This window comes from Protopterus annectens, chromosome 3.part0, assembly GCF_019279795.1.
Source record: "Protopterus annectens isolate FY-2018-M chromosome 3.part0, PAN1.0, whole genome shotgun sequence".
Classification (NCBI taxonomy): Eukaryota; Metazoa; Chordata; order Ceratodontiformes; family Protopteridae; genus Protopterus; species Protopterus annectens.
In genome coordinates, this window is record NC_056731.1 from 933,494,333 (window position 1) to 933,515,382 (window position 21,050).

General features: G+C 45.5%; 1 protein-coding gene across 3 annotated transcripts in view; it reads left to right on the forward strand.

Moving 5' to 3' along the window:
• Nucleotides 1-21,050, forward strand: part of FAM8A1 (family with sequence similarity 8 member A1) — a 731,350-nt gene that overhangs the window by 522,169 nt on the left and 188,131 nt on the right. For 2 of the 3 annotated variants that reach the window (XM_044065265.1, XM_044065264.1), the window contains exon 4: nucleotides 19,675-19,814. The exons of the other annotated variant lie outside the window; for it this stretch is intronic. In XM_044065265.1, coding sequence (XP_043921200.1) covers nucleotides 19,675-19,814 — 140 coding nt within the window. The remainder of the gene's footprint in view (nucleotides 1-19,674; nucleotides 19,815-21,050) is intronic. 3 annotated transcript variants of the gene reach the window in all.

The window sequence follows — 21,050 nt, forward strand, 5'->3', positions numbered from 1 at the left end:
AGTACATAACTCCTTTTTTAAACAGGACAGTGCAGGGGGTTAAGACCCGTATAGCCTAGGTGACAACAGTGGTGATCCATTAAAACATCTACTGATCTGAAGTTGTTGTTTTCATTTGGTGTTCAACGTGAGGGACTCGGATCCAGCACGGATCCAACTCGGCCATATACTCCAGAATCGGATCCAAATTTCAAGCTCCTCCCTTACCTATAATGCATTGCTGTCCCTCCTTTCCCCAGATCTCGTTTTCCGCTTGATTTGAACAGCATGGGTTTCCTTTGCTCCAAGCTCCATAGTACGTAAGCGTTCCTTTTTTGAGCATTTATTCTTATCCTTTTTCTCTTTCTTCTAATTATCTATCCGTCTAACCCCTACCTTCCTTTTTCACGTCTCTGCGTCATTCTCTATTAAACAATAAAAATTAAAAATCCCCCTCTTTCTTTCCTATCTTAGCATGTGTGTGTGTGCGTGTGTGTGTGTGTGTGTGTGTGTGTGTGTGTGTGTGTGTGTGTGTGTGTGTGTGTGTGTGCGTGCTTTGGGCCTTCCTAAGTCATGGATGACACCCCTAAACCAGGCTTTAGGAAGTGTGCAGAGTGTGGGCCTAAGCTATTACCCTCCGATGCCCCCACACTGTACGTTGTCTGTTTGGGAGTTCCCCATTTAGATTCCTCCTGTTTGATCTGTGTGGGCTTCAACCCCCATGCTTTGATCGACAGGAGGAACCCGACAGGAGGAACAAGCTTATTTTAAAGGGCTTTCTCCCACCTCCTGTAGAGGCCTCTTCTTCCTCCACCCCGGCTTCTGAGACTCTGCCTCCTGCTGAGAAGTCTGGGGATGGAGAGAAGGCCCATACTAAAGAGGGAGATTGGCCTAGGAAGAGGTCTCCAGAGTGCTTTTTCTCGGCTGAGCCTCCCTCTTAAGTCTTGCCCAGATCTGAGATGGAGTTCTCCTCACTGCTAAGGGTGGTGGATCCAGCCTCGGCCCTGGCCGTTCCGCTTTTGGGGTTCCGCTCACCTTCGGTGTTCGAAATGGTGGAGAGGGTCCTCTTGGCTCCTTTGAGAGCCTTGACACTCCCTGGTGCCCTCCCTTTGTGGTCTGGAATTTTTCATCCTGCTCCCTCAGGGACAGCCTGCTGCCAGTTTGCCCCAGGAGGTTCCAGTCCAGGAACTCCCCAAAGCTTCCAAGTCCTCCCTGGAGTTACTCCCCGAGGAGCTTCCTAGGAAGCGTATGTGCAAGAGGAGGCACTTTAGACTCCCCACTGGAGTCTCTCTCTGATGATACCCACTTGGAGGAAGGGGAAGGCCCCCCAGTCACCCCCGGTGGGTATCTTCTTTGGGGACATTATGGAGATCCTTTGCCAATGCAGTGGGTGGTCTACCCTCAAGCCCAGTCCTGATGAGTCTGTATTCCTGGAGGCGTTTGGAACAGGACCTTCTACCTCCTAGGTGTCCCCCCCCCCGTGGATCCTCTAGTAGATCTTATCTCCACTAGGGCATGAAAGGAACCGGACGTGTTTGAGCCCATTCCCCAGGTGCTTGGACAAGGTTCTTAGCTCCCCATTGGTCCGAGGGGTCCCCAGCCGATGCCATGGTGGTTGCAGTGGCCACTAAGAAAGGAGCTGGCTCAGGAGAGCTCCTCGGTCCACCTTCCAGACAGGAAGTCTGTGGCGATTTGGAAAGCAGACCTATGATTTAGCCAGCTTTGCCTTACATGCATCAGATTACTTGGCACACATGTAATCAGACTGCAGAGGGACCTCATCATGGAGGTCGCTGAGTTTGCCCCAGGGACCATGTCGGCAGAGGAGAAGAAGGTCTTCTCCTCTCGTATGGCCACCCTCACTTCTATTTCAAATATGTCCAAGAGGCTTCTCTCACATGCTACTGAGGGTGCCTCGATGGCTGTGGGGACTGGCATGGCCATTAGGCGACACACCTGGCTCTGACTTTGTGCCTTTTTGGAGTCCTTCAAGGCATCTTTCATGAATGCTCCCTACGATGGTTCCACCTTGTTTGGTAAAATGGTTCATGACACATTAACCCATCAGGATCCACTTCTCCACTCCAAAAAGATCCTTTTCAAGGAATCAGTGTGGGGTCTGGAGGCTGTGGTTTTGGAAGTCTCAGGGTTCTCTCCAAGATGCTCAGGATACATCTTCTCCCAGGGGCAGAGGGGGATATGACAGGTGCACCCTCGTGGCACAGGGAGTCTGAAGAACCAGGGGTCTTGGGATTCTTTCCCAGGCAGAACTTTTAGCAATCCTGAGGGTTTGCCCAACTGCTCGTCTCTGGAGACAGTCGGGGGGCGCTTGTCTCTGCACCCAACAGCCTAGAGTCCATTACAAATGATCATTGGATGCTGCATATGATATCCAGAAGTTTCTCCATCCCCTCTTTCCACCCAGACACCTCCCATACATTCCACTTGGTCAACAGGAGGAGGCAGCCATATAAATTACCTGGTGGCTCGCAAATCAAGTCATCCAGCCCATCCCCCCCAACCAGTCTGGATCAGGCATTTATTCCAGGTTCTTTTTGGTGACAAAAGACATGGCGGACTTAAGACCCATTCTGGATCTTTCGACCCTGAACCTGTCCATTGCTAAGACAAAGTTTTGGATGGTCACCCTTCAGTGCATTCTGCCCTTCCTGTGGATGATTGACTGGATGTGCTCAGTGAACCACCAGGATGTGTACTACCATATCAAGATGGACAGACACTCCCGGAGGTTTCTCTTCCAGCTGGAGAGCCAATCATTTTCGGACTCACCACTGCCCCTGGGTCTTTACCAAAGTAATGGTGGTAGTGGCAGCTCACCTGCAGCTGCAGGGATTTTAGGTCTTTCCCTACCTGGACAAATTGGCTCCTCTCTGATCCCTCCAGGCATCAGCTAATGCAGACCAGGGATTATCTTCTTCATATAACCCCATCCCTGGGTATTACCACAGATCTCAACAAGTCTCAACTGACACCAGTTTAGGTGTTGGATTTCATACGTGCTCAACTAGACACTACACAAGGCAAGGTGTTTCTGCCTCCAGACAGACTGCCATCATGTACAAGACATTCTTCAAGCCTAGTTTCTCCGGGTGGGCTTATTTCTTCAGGCGATGGGGTCCATGGCAGCCATGATCACCCTTGTTCCAACTGAGCGCCTTCATATGAGGGTCCTGCAGTGGACCTTAGCAGTTCAATGGCCCTTGCTAGTCCTTCCCTTGTCCCATCTTGTTCGACTGTCTCATGTTTGCAGGGACTCCCTTCTTTGGTGGCTCCAATCCCCAGACCACCTTCTGGGTCAGCTATTTGTTCTTCCCTCTTCCATGACCACGGACATCTCCCTGCGCGGGGGGGGGTCATTGCATGGGAAGGACGGTCCAAGGCACGTGGTCTCCTCTGGAGACCAGTCTGCATATCAGTGTCCTGGAGATGAGGGCGGTACTTTTGGCATTGCAAGCTGTCGATGCCTCTCTTCCTCCTGGGACTGATGCCATATACACGGACTATATGTCAGTAGTCTGGTACATTAACAAACAGGGAGGAACCAGATCCTATCCCGTTTGCCATGAGGCCATGAGATTGTGGGAGTGGGCGATTTCCAATGGCCATTTTCTGGTGGCACCGCACATTCTGGGGAAGTCCATCATCCTGGTGGACAGGCTAAGACGGTCTATTCTGATGCCTTACGAGTGATCTCTGAATCCACCAGTAGAGGACAGGATCTTTCTAAAGTGGGGTTGACCTTGCTGTGATCTCTTGGCCTCTCCTTGCAATGTGAAGTACAGTGAGTATTTCGCACTGATCCCCCCTCAGGGGGAATCCCCCAGAGATGGTCTAGTCCATGCTTGGCCTTCCAGTCTACTGTATGTGTATCCTCTGCTTCATTCAGAAAGTTCGTCAGGTGGGGAGCATCCTCATTGCCCCTTTCTGACCTCGACAAGTTTTGTTCCCCACTCTGTGGTCTCATAGTGCGTCCTCCCTGGACTCTGGATCTGATTGTGCACCCATTAGGGGTTTCTCACCTGAATCTAGTCAGACTAAATCTTACTGCTTGGCTGCTTCATTTTCCATGATAGCCAGGACTCTCGGGCTTTCTTCTCCTGTTAAGAAGATCCTGATTGCGGCTGATAAAACTTTTACCAGGAAGGTCTACTCTACCGAATGGAAGTGTTTTTCGATCTGGGCTTTTCAGCATGACCTGGATCCTCTTATAGCGCCAGTCCCTGCCATTTTGGATTTTTTGGCAGATATTTTTAATTGTGGAGCTAGTTTCTCAACTGTTAAGGTTCAATTGGCGATTTCCAATTTCCATGCAGGCAAAAAGTCAGTCTCTTTAGCTTCGTCTAAACTTTGTAAGGCCTTTCTGAAAGGTACCTTTCTTCTTAGGCCTCCGGTTAAGGACGCCATGCCCCATTGGGACCTTACCTTCTTTCTGCATGCTTTGGATGTTCATCGTGCATACAGCTGCAGTCATAACAGTTTTTATTATCTGAGTTGAAAAGCAAAATGACACACCCTGAGCAACCAAATTTAAAAGAGTTGCAGGATTTGTTGCATAGTGCAGAGCAAGTGGGTAAACATACCTTGCAGTGTGGTTTTGATGCTTTAGAGGCCTCATGTAGAGCTGCTGTTACAGGGTCTGTCATACGTAGACATGCTTGGCTCAAAGAACAAGCCTTACCAGATCATGTCAAAGCTAAATTACTAGATGCACCTCTTCAAAAAGATGTATTGTTTGGTGTTAAAGCTGAGGAGGTACTAAAGAAAATGGAGGAAAAGGCGAGATCAATGCAAACAATGAAAGATTTCCTGCAGGTACAACCTCCACGTTTCAGCAGAAACTGGCCTTCAAAAAATTGGTCCTTTCCAGCCACGGACAGACCTCAAAGAGGCAGATACAGGCGCCCGAGAGGTAGAGGGCAATCTCAAGGATCATTCAGAGCCAGGCAATGGCAAGCACCAACCCCAAGAGGTGGAGAAGATAGATCACAGTCATTCAGAAAGCAGACACAATGACTTTCCCCTTTACCTGCCAAGCAAAGCTTTAATGGCAGCACCTTTAGGTGGAAAACTGGCATTATTCTCAAAAGGCATATCGTCACAAAAGACAAATGGATCCTGGACATTATAGACAGAGGCTACAGATTCCACTTTCACACCCTTCCAAAAATGAGAGGCATGCCAAACCTGCCATAAAATCTAAGGGCAGAGGCACAAAAACAAATTTCAGCTCTCATGGTCATGAAAGCTATTCAAGAGGTGCCTGCAAAAGAACAAAGTCAAGGGTTTTATTCCAGACTATTCCTGGCACCAAGGAAAGACAAAGATTGGAGACCTATTTTAGATCTATCCATCCTAAACACATATTTACAGGTACCAAAATTCAAGATGCTCACATTACAGCAGCTTCTTCCCATGCTGGGCAAGGAGTCTTGGCTGGTAACATTGGACCTCAAGGAGGCATACCTGCATGTCCCTATCAGACAAGATTGCAGAAGATACCTCAGATTTCTTGCAGGTTCAACCCATTATCAATTCTCTGCATTGCCCTTTGGCTTATCTACTGCGCCCAGAGTGTTTACGAAATGCCTGGCATCAGTAATTGCTTTCTGCAGACATCAAGGAATACAAATATACCCGTATCTGGACGACTGCCTGATCCAAGCGGACAGCAAGGACATACTTATGAAACACCTGGCGTTTGTAATAAGAATGTTGAACTTTCTGGGATACACAGTCAACACAAAGAAATCAAAACTAATACCCTCTCAAACAATAATTTTCCTGGGTGGCAGCTTGAATACAAACACCCAGATGGCCTACCTCACACCAGACAAACAAGGGCAACTATCTCAATACTTCAGCAAAATGGCAACCTTCAACAGGCTGACTGCAAGGAAAGTCCTGCAGGCTCTGGGATTCATGGCATCTTACATCCTGCTGATCCCATGTGCAAAGCTGCATATGAGGAAGCTTCAATGGTACCTAAAAAACTTATGGTCTCAACACAGCCACAGTTTGGAAACAATTATACCACTCATTCCATGTCTTCAAAAGGAATTTCTGTGGTGGGCTCAAGCATGCCAAAGAAACAAAGGTCTCCCTTTCTGCATACCTCAAGCAAATCAAATCATCACAACAGACGCCTCGGACTACGCCTGGGGGGCACACATGAAAGATCAGTGCATTCAGGGAAAATGGTCCCAAAGAGAAGCACCTACACATCAACCAAAAGGAAATGCTAGCAGTGCAAAATGCTATTATGGCCTTCAAAGACCTACTGCATCCAGGCCAGCTATTGATAAGGACAGACAACACCACAGTGATGTGGTACATAAACAAACAGGGGGGAACTCATTCATACCCCCTGTACAGACTAGCCATGACCCTTTGGAACACAGCTCTGGAATTGCAAATCCAACTTCAGGCACAATTCCTGCCAGGGAAGGAAAACACACTGGCAGACAGCCTAAGAAGAAATATGACAGTTCCACACGAATGGAAGTTGCATCCTCAAGTTTTCGTAAAGATAACTCAGGAATGGGGACAGCCAGACATAGATCTCTTTGCTACCCACAGAAATTACCAACTGAAAAAAATTTGCACAAGGACCTATCATCCACAGGCCTGGAAAGTGGACACACTTTCCTTCAATTGGACAACATTGACAGTCTATGCCTTTCCGCCTCTCTCTCTGCTGCCCAAAGTTTTATTAAAAGCCAGAGCAGAGAGGCCAAAAATGATTCTCATTGCTCCAGACTGGCCAAGACAACACTGGTATCCACTCCTGAATAGCCTGACGCATTCCCCACCATGGATCCTACCTCTAGTGCCTCTACTGTTGTCCCAGCACAACTTCAAATCTCTTCACAGCCAGCTCAAAACCCTAAATCTAGCCGCATGGAGAATCCCTTGATTTCACAACAGACCCTCCCCTCCAAGGAGGTGCAGGATGTCATCTTGGAGGCCAGAAGACCTTCTACTAGAAAAGCCTACTCTGCCAAATGGAAGCAGTTTTGTGCCTGGAATCAGAAAAAGGGCCAGAATCCCTGGGTAATAAATATACCTCAAATATTACAGTACCTAGCTGAGATGTTAAACAGTAGACTTTCCTTCTCCTCCATCAAAATCCATGCTTCAGCCATTTCTGCACAATACAACACGGATCCTCCTTTATTCTCTCATCCTCTCTTAAGACAGTTCCTCAGAGGGGCTAAGAATATAAAACCCCCAAGGAAACCACCAGTCCCTGCTTGGGACCTCAACTTCATATTGGAAAAACTGACCCTTCCTCCATTTGAGCCAGCTGCTTCAACAGAACTACAATATTTGTCATGGAAAACAGCCTTCTTTCTGGCTATCACCTCAGCACGCAGGGTTTCGGAACTACAGGCCCTCATGGCTGTGCAACCTTTCATCATTTTCCATCAAGACAGAGTTTCCTTACGAACCAACCCTACCTTTATGCCAAAGGTAGTATCCAGTGTAGCCTTCAATCAGACTGTCCACTTATCTACCTTTTACCCTAACCCACAAAACAAAGGGGAAAGACTACTGCATTTCTTGGACATTCACAGACAACTATGTTATTATTTGGACAGGACAAAGCCATTCAGGAAATCCGAGCAACTCTGTGTCCTATGCTACAGGTGCTCAAGGAAAGGCTATCTCCAAACAGACAATCTCAAAATGGATAGCCCACTGCATACGCCTTTGTTACTCATTTCATGGAAAAGCTGTGCCTTCAAGCATCAGGTCCCACTCCACAAGGGCCACAGCTACCTCTGCAGCTTTCCTCAGGGGGGTCCCTACCAAGGACATTTTGGAAGCAGCCACTTGGAGTTCAGTGCACACTTTCTCCAAACACTATCACCTTCCACTTTACTCAAAATCTAGAGCGGGATTTGCCACAGCTGTCTTGCAGGGCATCCTGGCTCCTCCTAGTTCCACTTAGTGCCTGCCACCCCTACTTAGCTTTGGGATTCTACCCATCTGTTATGACTGCAGCTGTATGCACGATGAACATAGTACAGTTTTGTACCTACCATAAATATAGATGTTCGAGTGCTCATACAGCTGCAGTCCAGGTTCCCTCCCCCCCCTCCATCCCCTCTTAGGACAGGCCTTATGACAAACACCTTCTCATACAACCTATTTGGGGTATTCTTTTATGGTGTATTTGCTTGCAAACTACTGTTTTTTGATTATTCTATATTGCATGACTACATAAGTTTATGTTTTGCCTTCCTTCTGGGGGCACCTGACATCTGGGGCAAGAAAAACTGAAGAAGATGGCGTCGGCTGGTTCTTATACCCCTGCCGCACTGATGTCAGGGAAGAAGCGACTACAACAGACGCCAGACCTAGACTTTGGAATTCGGCCGACCGGGTCAGGTGTGCCCCAGATGTCAGGTGCCCCCAGAAGGAAGGCAAAACATAAACTTATGTAGTCATGCAATATAGAATAATCAAAAAACAGTAGTTTGCAAGCAAATACACCATAAAAGAATACCCCAAATAGGATGTATGAGAAGGTGTTTGTCATAATGCCTGTCCTAAGAGGGGATGGAGGGGGGGAAACCTGGACTGCAGCTGTATGAGCACTCGAACATCTACATTTATGGTAGGTACAAAACTGTACTATGTTCATCGTGCATACAGCTGCAGTCATAACAGATGGGTAGAATCCCAAAGCTAAGTAGGGGTGGCAGGCACTAAGTGGAACTAGGAGGAGCCAGGATGCCCTGCAAGACAGCTGTGGCAAATCCCACTCTAGATTTTGAGTAAAGTGGAAGGTGATAGTGTTTGGAGAAAGTGTGCACTGAACTCCAAGTGGCTGCTTCCAAAATGTCCTTGGTAGGGACCCCCCTGAGGAAAGCTGCAGAGGTAGCTGTGGCCCTTGTGGAGTGGGACCTGATGCTTGAAGGTGCAGCTTTTCCGTGAAATGAGTAACAAAAGCGTATGCAGTGGGCTATCCATTTTGAGATTGTCTGTTTGGAGATAGCCTTTCCTTGAGCACCTGTAGCATAGGACACAAAGAGTTGCTCGGATTTCCTGAATGGCTTTGTCCTGTCCAAATAATAACGTAGTTGTCTGTGAATGTCCAAGGAATGCAGTAGTCTTTCCCCTTTGTTTTGTGGGTTAGGGTAAAAGGTAGGTAAGTGGATAGTCTGATTGAAGGCTACACTGGATACTACCTTTGGCATAAAGGTAGGGTTGGTTCATAAGGAAACTCTGTCTTGATGGAAAATGATGAAAGGTTGCACAGCCATGAGGGCCTGTAGTTCCGAAACCCTCATGCTGAGGTGATAGCCAGAAGGAAGGCTGTTTTCCATGACAAATATTGTAGTTCTGTTGAAGCAGCTGGCTCAAATGGAGGAAAGGTCAGTTTTTCCAATATGAAGTTGAGGTCCCAAGCAGGGACTGGTGGTTTCCTTGGGGGTTTTATATTCTTAGCCCCTCTGAGGAACTGTCTTAAGAGAGGATGAGAGAATAAAGGAGGATCCGTGTTGTATTGTGCAGAAATGGCTGAAGCATGGATTTTGATGGAGGAGAAGGAAAGTCCACTGTTTAACATCTCAGCTAGGTACTGTAATATTTGAGGTATATTTATTACCCAGGGATTCTGGCCCTTTTTCTGATTCCAGGCACAAAACTGCTTCCATTTGGCGGAGTAGGCTTTTCTAGTAGAAGGTCTTCTGGCCTCCAAGATGATATCCTGCACCTCCTTGGTGGGGAAGGTCTGTTGTGAAATCAAGGGATTCTCCATGCGGCTAGATTTAGGGTTTTGAGCTGGCTGTGAAGAGTTTTGAAGTTGTGCTGGGACAACAGAAGAGGCACTAGAGGTAGGATCCATGGTGGGGAATGCGTCAGGCTCTTCAGGAGTGGATACCAGTGTTGTCTTGGCCAGTCTGGAGCAATGAGAATCATTTTTGGCCTCTCTGCTCTGGCTTTTAATAAAACTTTGGGCAGCAGAGGGAGAGGCGGAAAGGCATAGACTGTCAATGTTGTCCAATTGAAGGAAAGTGCGTCCACTTTCCAGGCCTGTGGATGATAGGTCCTTGTGCAAAATTTTTTCAGTTGGTAATTTCTGTGGGTAGCAAAGAGATCTATGTCTGGCTGTCCCCATGCCTGAGTTATCTTTACGAAAACTTGAGGATGCAACTTCCATTTGTGTGGATCTGTCATATTTCTGCTTAGGCTGTCTGCCAGTGTGTTTTCCTTCCCTGGCAGGAATTGTGCCTGAAGTTGGATTTGCAATTCCAAGCTGTGTTCCAAAGGGTCATGGCTAGTCTGCACAGGGGGTATGAATGAGTTCCCCCCTGTTTGTTTATGTACCACATCACTGTGGTGTTGTCTGTCCTTATCAATAGCTGGCCTGGATGCAGTAGGTCTTTGAAGGCCATAATAGCATTTTGCACTGCTAGCATTTCCTTTTGGTTGATGTGTAGGTGCTTCTCTTTTGGGACCATTTTCCTGAGTGCACTGATCTTTCATGTGCCCCAGGCAGTCCGAGGCATCTGTTGTGATGATTTGATTTGCTTGAGGTATGCAGAAAGGGAGACCTTTGTTTCTTTGGCATGCTTGAGCCCACCACAGAAATTCCTTTTGAAGACATGGAATGAGTGGTATAATTGTTTCCAAACTGTGGCTGTGTTGAGACCATAAGTTTTTTAGGTACCATTGAAGCTTCCTCATATGCAGTTTTGCACATGGGATCAGCAGGATGAAAGATGCCATGAATCCCAGAGCCTGCAGGACTTTCCTTGCAGTCAGCCTGGTGAAGGTTGCCATTTTGCTGAAGTATTGAGATAGTTGCCCTTGTTTGTCTGGCGTGAGGTAGGCCATCTGGGTGTTTATATTCAAGCTACCACCCAGGAAAATTATTGTTTGAGAGGGTATTAGTTTTGATTTCTTTTTGTTGACTGTGTATCCCAGAAAGTTCAACAGTCTTATTACAAACGCCAGGTGTTTCATAAGTTTGTCCTTGCTGTCCGTTTGGATCAGGCAGTCGTCCAGATACGGGTATATTTGTATTCCTTGAAGTCGGCAGAAGGCATTTACTGATGCCAGGCATTTTGTAAACACTCTGGGCGCAGTAGATAAGCCAAAGGGCAATGCAGAGAATTGATAATGGGTTGAACTTGCAAGAAATCTGAGGTATCTTCTGCAATCTTGTCTGATAGGGACATGCAGGTATGCCTCCTTGAGGTCCAATGTTACCAGCCAAGACTCCTTGCCCAGCATGGGAAGAAGCTGCTGTAATGTGAGCATCTTGAATTTTGGTACCTGTAAATATGTGTTTAGGATGGATAGATCTAAAATAGGTCTCCAATCTTTGTCTTTCCTTGGTGCCAGGAATAGTCTGGAATAAAACCCTTGACCTTGTTCTTTTGCAGGCACCTCTTGAATAGCTTTCATGACCATGAGAGCTGAAATTTGTTTTTGTGCCTCTGCCCTTTGATTTTATGGCAGGTTTGGCATGCCTCTCATTTTTGGAAGGGTGTGAAAGTGGAATCTGTAGCCTCTGTCTATAATGTCCAGGATCCATTTGTCTTTTGTGACAATATGCCAATTTTTTGAGAATAATGCCAGTTTTCCACCTAAAGGTGCTGCCATTAAAGCTTTGCTTGGCAGGTAAAGGGGAAAGTCATTGTGTCTGCTTTCTGAATGACTGTGATCTATCTTCTCCACCTCTTGGGGTTGGTGCTTGCCATTGCCTGGCTCTGAATGATCCTTGAGATTGCCCTCTACCTCTCGGGTGCCTGTATCTGCCTCTTTGAGGTCTGTCCGTGGCTGGAAAGGACCAATTTTTTGAAGGCCAGTTTCTGCTGAAACGTGGAGGTTGTACTTGCAGGAAATCTTTCACTGTTTGCATTGATCTCGCCTTTTCCTCCATTTTCTTTAGTACCTCCTCAGCTTTAACACCAAACAATACATCTTTTTGAAGAGGTGCATCTAGTAATTTAGCTTTGACATGATCTGGTAAGGCTTGTTCTTTGAGCCAAGCATGTCTACATATGACAGACCCTGTAACAGCAGCTCTACATGAGGCCTCTAAAGCATCAAAACCACACTGCAAGGTATGTTTACCCACTTGCTCTGCACTATGCAACAAATCCTGCAACTCTTTTAAATTTGGTTGCTCAGGGTGTGTCATTTTGCTTTTCAACTCAGATAATAAAAACTGTTATGACTGCAGCTGTATGAGCACTCGAACATCTACATTTATGGTAGGTACAAAACTGTACTTTTCTCCCCCATGTGATCCAGCTGCCTCGGTTCATTTGCAGTTTTTGTCATGGAAGACTGCCTTTGTGGAGGCAGTTACCTCAGCCAAGAGGGTTTCTGAGCTTCAAGCATTATCTCTTAAGCCTCCTTACCTAGTTTTCCATAAAGACAATGTGTCCCTGTGGACCAATCCGTTTTTCTTTCCAAAGATAGCTTCAGAATCCAGTATTAACAAGGTCATTAGTTTGCCAGTCTTCTTTCCAAATTTCCAAAATATAGGGGAGTACAAATTGCACTTACTAGACATGCACAAGCAGCTGAATTTCTACCGGCATAGAACCAAAAGCTTGCATAAATGGATCAGCTTTTTGTCACTGTTTATAAACCCTATGTGGGAAAGCCAGTATCTAAGGTTATGATTGCTCATTGGATTACAGAGTGTATTTCTTTGGCCTATTGAGCCAAAGGTTTATCTCCACCAGGATATGTCTGGGTGCATTCCATCAGATCAGTGTCTACTTCTTTGGCCTTTTGTTCCAGGGTTTCTCTTGATGATGTCTGTTCTGCTGCGACTTGGGCCTAGTCACATACTTTCATTTCTCATTATAAATTGGGTCTTCTTTCCAGGAGCAGGGCATCCTTTGGCTCAGCTGTGCTCCGGAATATCCTTCTGTGAGGACCTTCCAGGTTTTTATTGGTAGCTAGGGACTCTGTCCCTCAGCCTGAAGACCAAATGAAAACAGCAACTTCAGATAAGTTATGTACTTACCATAATGTCCCATCTGAGTTGTTGCTTTTCATTTGTCTTCAACCGTCCTTCCCTCCATCCCCCTGCCTTGTTTTGGGCTGTGTAGTGAACTGGACTGAAGAAGCATAGACTCTCTTGTCCTGACTAGCTTTCAGCATATGGGCCTTTAGACAGTTGTGCCAGGTTTTATAGGCATGTTGGCCATTTAATTTGGTGCTGATGTTCATCGTGCATACAGCTGCAGTAATCACAGATGGGTTTTCTGCCGTCAGGCGGGTCCTCGGTCGGCCAAATTCCAAAGTCTAGGTCCGGCGTCGGTTGTTGTCGCTTTCTTTCCTGACGTCAATGAGGCAGGGGTATATAAGACACAGCCGATGCCATTTTCTTCAGTCTTTTTTGCCGCTCGGTGCTCGAATCAGAAGCAGTTCGCAAGTGCCGGTCGGCCAGCTCCTGAATTTACGAAAAATTGGAAACCGAAGTCTTTTTTAAAGCTAAGTACACCATTGGGGAAACTTTTCTTGCCTCAGACCGATGTCAGAAAAAGTTAACAATTGTATTTCTTGTGGGAGGCAAATACCGCATAAGGATTTCCATTCCCTCTGCATACCTTGTTTAGGCCCAGACCACGACGTCTCGGGCTGTCGCTTTTGCGCTGCTTTCAATAAACGCACTAGTAAGCTTCGGGCGGAGTTCGCCCAACATCTTTTTGGTAAAGCCTTTGATTATAAAATGTCGTCGGAGACTCCGACTACTGTTTTATCCAAAAAATGCAAGGACAAGGACCGACACGCGAGGTCCGCGGTCTCCACCGACACCACGCCAAAACCGGCTACACGTGGTCCGGTTCTCAGCGAGACGCCTATGCAGTCCCCGACTACCGACGACACTTCTTTGGTGGTGTCTTCTGTAACCGAGACCGCAGGTACCTCGGCCCATACCCAGACTACAACCACCGAAGCCACTGTGAGCGTTGAGCCTCCTAATGTGGACAGGTCCACTTCCACCCATGGTGTCTTTAGACCCTCATCTTCCTTTTCCATTAAGGCCTTTACTAAGTCCAAATCAGCCAGGCTTCCCAAGAGGCCTGTTGCACAGGGCCCATCTCCAGGCCCTATGCCTAAAAAGCAGATGCTTAAAATGGCTGAGGATTTAATTACTCTTATCAGGGGTCCCCAACCCCCTCCAGACAAGAGACCCAGAGTGGAGGAAGATTCTCCCTCTTCTGATCAGGGCTCCATTTTTTCAGAACATTCTGATGTAGAGGAACACTCTTACTCCCCTTTTGAAGACTCTGATGCAGAGCAGTCCATTCCTTCTGTATCTCCTCCAGAGGATTTTTCTTTTGGGGAAACCTTGCACACCTTGAGGGAATATTTCCATTGGGAAGGCCAAGACTTTTCTGATTCCAAGAAAAGACTTAGGGAATTTCTTTTATTACCTCAACACAGACCTCTGGTGATACCTTCTGTCTTGGACATACTTGATGATGTTTATGCGGAGGCTTGCCTTAATCCGGATTCCCTGCCTCCTGCCCCAGTCAAGCCTGATAGGTACTACAGAGTTCCTAACTCCCACCAGTTTATTTACAAAAGCCATAATGCTGACCCTGAAACCATTTCTCAAGGCCCCAAGGGAATGAAGGCCTCTACTGCTAAGAATCCACTACCTTCGAAGAGAGTCAAGATCCTTAGAAAGGTGGGGAAAAAAGGTATATACCTCGGCCACCCTAGCCATGAGGGCCTTAAATTGTCAGTTTCATATGCTTAAATATCAGCAGTTTCTGTTATCACAATTAAGAAATAAAATGTCTCAACCTGAACAACCAGATTTGAAGGAGTTGCAGGATATGATGCATAGTGCAGAACAAGTGGGTAAACACACCTTACAATGTGGCTATGATACCCTAGAGGCCTCAAGTAGAGCTGCTGTTACAGGATCAGTCATTCATAGACATGCCTGGCTTAGGGAACAAATCTTGCCTGATCATGTGAAAGCTAAACTACTAGATGCTCCTTTACAAAAGGATGTGCTATTTGGTACTAATGCTGAGGAGATACTACGGAAAATGGAAGAAAAAGCCAAGTCTATGCAAACTGTCAAAGCTTTTCTACAGGTTTAACCACCACGTTTTAGCAGAAATTGGCCTTCTGAAAACTGGTCCTTTCCAGCCACGGACAAGCCCCAAAGAGGTAGATACAGGCGCACAAGGGGCAGAGGACAATCACAAGGATCATATAGAGGCAGGCAATGGCAAACTCCAGCACCAAGAGGTGGTGAAGACAGTGCACAACAATACAGGAAACAAACCCAATGACTTCCTCCTTTCCATGCCAAGCAAGTCTCAGCTGGCGGCACCCTTGGGAGGAAAGCTGGCATTATTTGCAAGAAATTGGCATATTGTCACAACAGACAAATGGATCCTGGACGTTATAAACAGAGGCTACAGATTTCATTTTCACACTCTTCCAAAAATGAGAGGCATGCCAAACCTGCCACACAATCAAAGGGCAGAGGCACAACTACAAATTTCAAAGCTCATAGACATGAAAGCTATTTAAGAGGTACCTACTCACGAACAAGGTCAAGGTTTTTATTCCAGGCTATTTCTGGTACCAAGGAAAGGAACCGACTGGAGACCCATTTTGGACTTATCCATCCTAAACACATTCTTACTCGTACCAAAATTCAAGATGCTCACATTACACCAGCTTCTTCCCATGCTGGGCAAGGAGTTTTGGCTGGTAACATTGGACCTCAAGGAGGCATACCTGCATGTCCCAATCAGACAAAGCTGCAGAAGATACCTCAGATTTCTTGCAGGTTCAATTCACTATCAATTCTCTGCATTGCCCTTTGGCTTATCTACTGCGCCCAGAGTATTCACGAAATGCCTGGCATCAGTAATTGCCTACTGCAGACTTCAAGGGATACAAATTTACCCTTATTTGGACGACTGCCTGATCCAAGCGGACAGCAAGCACATACTTCTGGAACATCTGGCTTATGTAACACAGTTACTGAATTCCCTGGGATACACAGTCAACAAAGAGAAATCCAGGCTAACACCATCTCGGAAAATAACTTTCCTGGGTGCCAACTTGGACACAAACACCCAGATGGCCTATCTTATGCCAGAAAAACAGGGACAACTAACTCAGTACTTCAAAATACTAGCAAATTGTACCAGGCTTGCTGCAAGGAAAATCCTGAAGGCTCTGGGCTTCATGGCATCTTGCATTCTTTTAATCCCATGTGCAAAGTTGCATATGAGGAAACTTCAATGGTACCTAAAAAACCTATGGTCTCAACACAGCCACAGTTTGGAAACAATAATACCAATAATTCCATGTTTGCAAAAGGAATTTCTATGGTGGGCCCAAGCATGTCAAACAAACACAGGTCTCCCATTCTGCAAGCCTCAAGCAAATCAAGTCATCACAACAGACACCTCAGATTACGCCTGGGGGGCACACATGACAGACAGGTGCATTCAGGGCAAATGGTCCCAAAAGGAAAAGCACCTTCACATCAATCAGAAAGAAATGCTAGCAGTGATAAATGCAATTACAGCTTTCAAGGACCTCCTGCATCCAGGACAGTTATTGATAAGAACAGACAACACCACAGTAATGTGGTACATAAACAAGGAGGAAAGCATTCATACCCCCTGTGCAGACTAGCCATGACACTTTGGAACTTGGCTCTGGAATGGCAAATCGAACTTCAGGCACAGTACTTGCCAGGTTTGGAAAACACGCTGGCAGACAATCTAAGCAGAAATATGACAGATCCACACGAATGGAAGTTGCATCCTTAAGTGTTTACAAAGATAATCCAAGCGTGGGGGAGGCCAGACATAGATCTCTTCGCCTCCCACAGGAATCATCAATTGGAAAAGTTCTGTTCAAGGACCTTTCATCCAAAGGCCTAGAGAGTGGATGCCCTTTCATTCAGTTGGACAGCATGGACAGTTTACGCTTTCCCACCTCTGCCTCTTCTGCCCAAGGTACTCTTGAAAGCAAGTGCAGACAGACCGAAGATGATACTAATTGCTCCAGACTGGCCAAGACAACACTGGTACCCACTTCTGAGGAGCCTAACACATACTCCTCCTGGGTACCTACCTCTAATGCCTCTTCTGCTGACTCAGCACAGCTACAAAACTCTTCACAGTCAGCTGAAAACAATCTCGCTGCATGGAAAATTCCTTAACACCACAACAGACCCTACTCCCCAAAGAGGTGCAGGATGTCATTTTGGAGGCCAGAAGGCCATCTACTAGAAAGGCTTACTCCGCAAAATGGAAACGGTTTTGCTCTTGGAATGAGAAAAAAGGCCAGGACCCTAGAAAACTGAATTTGCCTCAGGTATTACAGTATCTAGCTGAGCTGCTGAACAGTGGACTTTCATTTTCCTCCATAAAAATCCATGCCTCAGCCATTTCTGCAGAATTCAACACTGATCCACCCTTATTATCTCACCCACTCTTAAGACAGTTCCTCAGAGGGGCTAAGAATATAAGACCACCAAGGAAACAACCAATGCCAGCATGGGATCTTAATTACATTCTAGAAAAATTAACATTGCCTCCCTTTGAACCAGCTGCCTCAACAGATTTGCAATATTTGCCCTGGAAAACAGCCTTCCTTCTGGCCATTACCTCAGCTCGTAGGGTTTCGGAACTACAAGCCCTCATGGCTGTGCAGCCCTTTCTCATCTTCCATCAGGACAGGGTTTCCCTTCGAACCAACCCGTCATTTATGCCTAAAGTGGTATCCAGGGTAGCTTTAAATCAAGCCATACACTTACCTACCTTTTACCCCAATCCTCAAAACAAAGGGGAAAGGCTGCTACACTCCTTAGACATCCATAGACAGCTACGTTATTGTTTGGACAGAACAAAGCCTTTCAGGAAATCAGAACAACTTTTATTGTCCTATGCTGTAGGAGCTCAAGGGAAGCCAGTTACCAAACAGACAATTTCAAAATGGATAGGCCACTGCATATGGTTTTGTTACTCCTATCATGGAAAATCTGTCCCTACAGGCATCAGATCCCCCTCCACCAGGGCCACAGCTACCTCTACAGCCTTCCTCAGAGGAGTTCCTACCAAAGATATTTTGGAGGCAGCCACTTGGAGTTCTGTGCATACCTTCACAAAACACTACCACCTGCCTTTATATTCCAAAACTAGAGCAGGCTTTGCCACTGCTGTGTTGCAGGGCATTCTGGCTCATCCCAGTTCCACCTAGTGCCTACCACCCTGTGCGTAGCTTTGGGATTCTACCCATCTGTGATTACTGCAGCTGTATGCACGATGAACATAGTACAGTTTTGTACCTACCATAAATGTAGATGTTCGAGTGCTAATACAGCTGCAGTACAGTTTTCCGTCCCTCCTTCCCCTCTTGGTAAAGGCCTAGGGCCTAACCCCTCTTCATACAACCTGATTGGGTTATCCTTCTATGGTATATTTGCTTGCAACTACTGATTTTTGATTATATTGCATTGCATGTATATAAATATATTTTATGTATTGCCTTCCTTCTGGGGGCACCTGACATCTGGGGCAAGAAAGACTGAAGAAAATGGCATCGGCTGTGTCTTATATACCCCTGCCTCATTGACGTCTGGAAAGAAAGCAACAACAACCGACGCCGGACCTAGACTTTGGAATTCGGCCGACCGAGGACCTGCCTGACGGCAGAAAACCCATCTGTGATTACTGCAGCTGTATTAGCACTCGAACATCTACATTTATGGTAGGTACAAAACTGTACTTTCTGCAACAAGCGCAATCTGAGGGGAGGAGGGAGAGGGGGGCATTATGGGTAGGGGAGGAGCTTGTACTTTGGATCTGATGCTGGTGTATGCAGCCGAGTCGGATCCGTACAGGATACAAGTCCCTCAGGTTGAAGACAAATGAAAAGCAACAACTCAGTTGGAGCATTATGGTAAGTACATAACTAATTTTTATTGCAAGTTTAGTTATACAGCTGTGATGTCATTGAAGGGGTGTCATTCTGCAGGTTAAGGACTTCTTTCATTCACTTCTGAAGATATAATATGTATATGAGCTTGTACATAGATTCAGGGATTGCATTGAGACATACATAGAGGCTGTGGAATTGTGTTTTTTCTGCATGACACTTCTTCCAGGACCTAGCTTGCCTAACCTGATGGAAGAATCACATAAATAGTAGGGGGTACAGATGGGCATAACTCAATAATGGCCATGCTAATGTTCCTGATTATAGCAGTGCTTTTCAACAGAATCAACTCTCTTGTGCTAGCTGCTGAAAAAAGTAGATTTTTTCTTGTATGGATGCTGTCTGAGATTCCTTCAGAAATGCGTTATGATAGCTCTTGCATAACTTAAGTGTACAAGGCTTTGAAATAATTCTTCTTGATTTAGATACCTTGTGTAACACAACGCTTTATTTTGGCATGAGTATTGCACCACAGCTCTTAAAGACATCATATTGGTTGTCTTGTATAAGAAGCAATGTCTAGAAACATTTGCATTAACAGTAGTTTTGGGGTAAAAATCCATAGCATTTGACCATTAAACCAACATTCCAGTTAGTTATGTGTTTTACCCTTATGGTGTGTTTGTCTGGATTTCTTCACAAACAAAAAATACTTGTAACTTTCTTGCAAGCCCTAATAATGAAAGATTTGTCTCTCTCCTACTGTAGATCGCTTGTATCTGGGGGGCTGGTGGTGCTACCCCAGGGAAGTTTCTGTTAGGATTACGAGTGGTGACATGTGATACCTCAGTCTTAGTTGGACCAAACAGAGTACTGGTGATTCCATCATCAAATGTTACTTTTTCAGCGTAAGTATGCCTAAGCAAACTTTCATTTTTTTTTTTCTTTATTTAAGCAAGATTTATTCAACATAGTCAACAGTAACCATAAGTAAACCACAGATTTTCATAAACACTACATGACACAAAACTTGACTTATGTGCATTAATTTACACTTGGACAACTTATAGATTTATTCCCCTTGTATCTTACATTATCCTTTTCATCTACTTCAGCTGTTGGGAATTTGTTGTAAGATAGATCTGATTCACCAAAATGACTCCTCTCCAAAGACTCAAGCTTCTTCCTTAATCCCATAATGCACATGTGCCTTCTGCATTCTTAAATCTCGTTTGCCACTTCTGAGAGTAATACAAATCTCCATAGCACTCATATAAGTCTTAATGTTTAATATCTTTCTCATGTTTCTGATACATATTTTCTCCCATGTATTTACTTGTACCTTTTCTTGTTACTTTTTTCCTAATTTAAAGTTAAAAAAATTCTTCCTCATTTCCACTCCTGTGATTAGGCACATTAGGCATAGTAATTTCTTTCATCTACAGATAGTTTTTTTCTTCTATTTATTGTGATTGTTAAAGGTGTAGTAAACAGTTTTATTTTATTTGTGCTTTGTTTTTGTTTTTTATTTTTGCTGGTGGGTATTTGTTGTTGTGCTTTAACGTTTAGCTTCAACTAGTACCTTTAGTACAGTGGACAAGAGCTTCAGGAAATGCACCAGATGTGTACACAACATTCTTTGCCAGCGTACCCACAAGATGAGTGTGATATGCCTTATGCTGGAACTTCTGTTGGCCTCCTGCGACATTTGTAAGGGTTTGTCTCTTGTTATCTTCAGGAAAGTAAGAACAAATTTATCCTAATGGGTCTTCTTCATGCTTCGTACAAGATACAGACAAATTAAGTGATGGGGACTAGGATCGAGAGAGAGAGAGAGAAATAGAGAACATTAGAGAGAGAAAAGTGGACGATGTCAAAAATCTGATTTCTCTTGAGAAAGATTTCGTGCTTGGACCATTCCCATGAGGCCACACCTCCAGTGCATTTGGTGCCACCTGAGACATTCCCACACCAAGCATGTAGTCGTTCCTGAATGCTGCCCAGAAGGATGGATAGCAGTCTTTCATCTGAGAAGAAATGTTCTTTCTCCCCTCCAAACCCATTTTTAATACCTCCCTAAGGTCTGCTATATCTGTTCAGGCTCTTCAGATTTTGTTTGGAGCAGGATGATGAGAGCCTTCAAT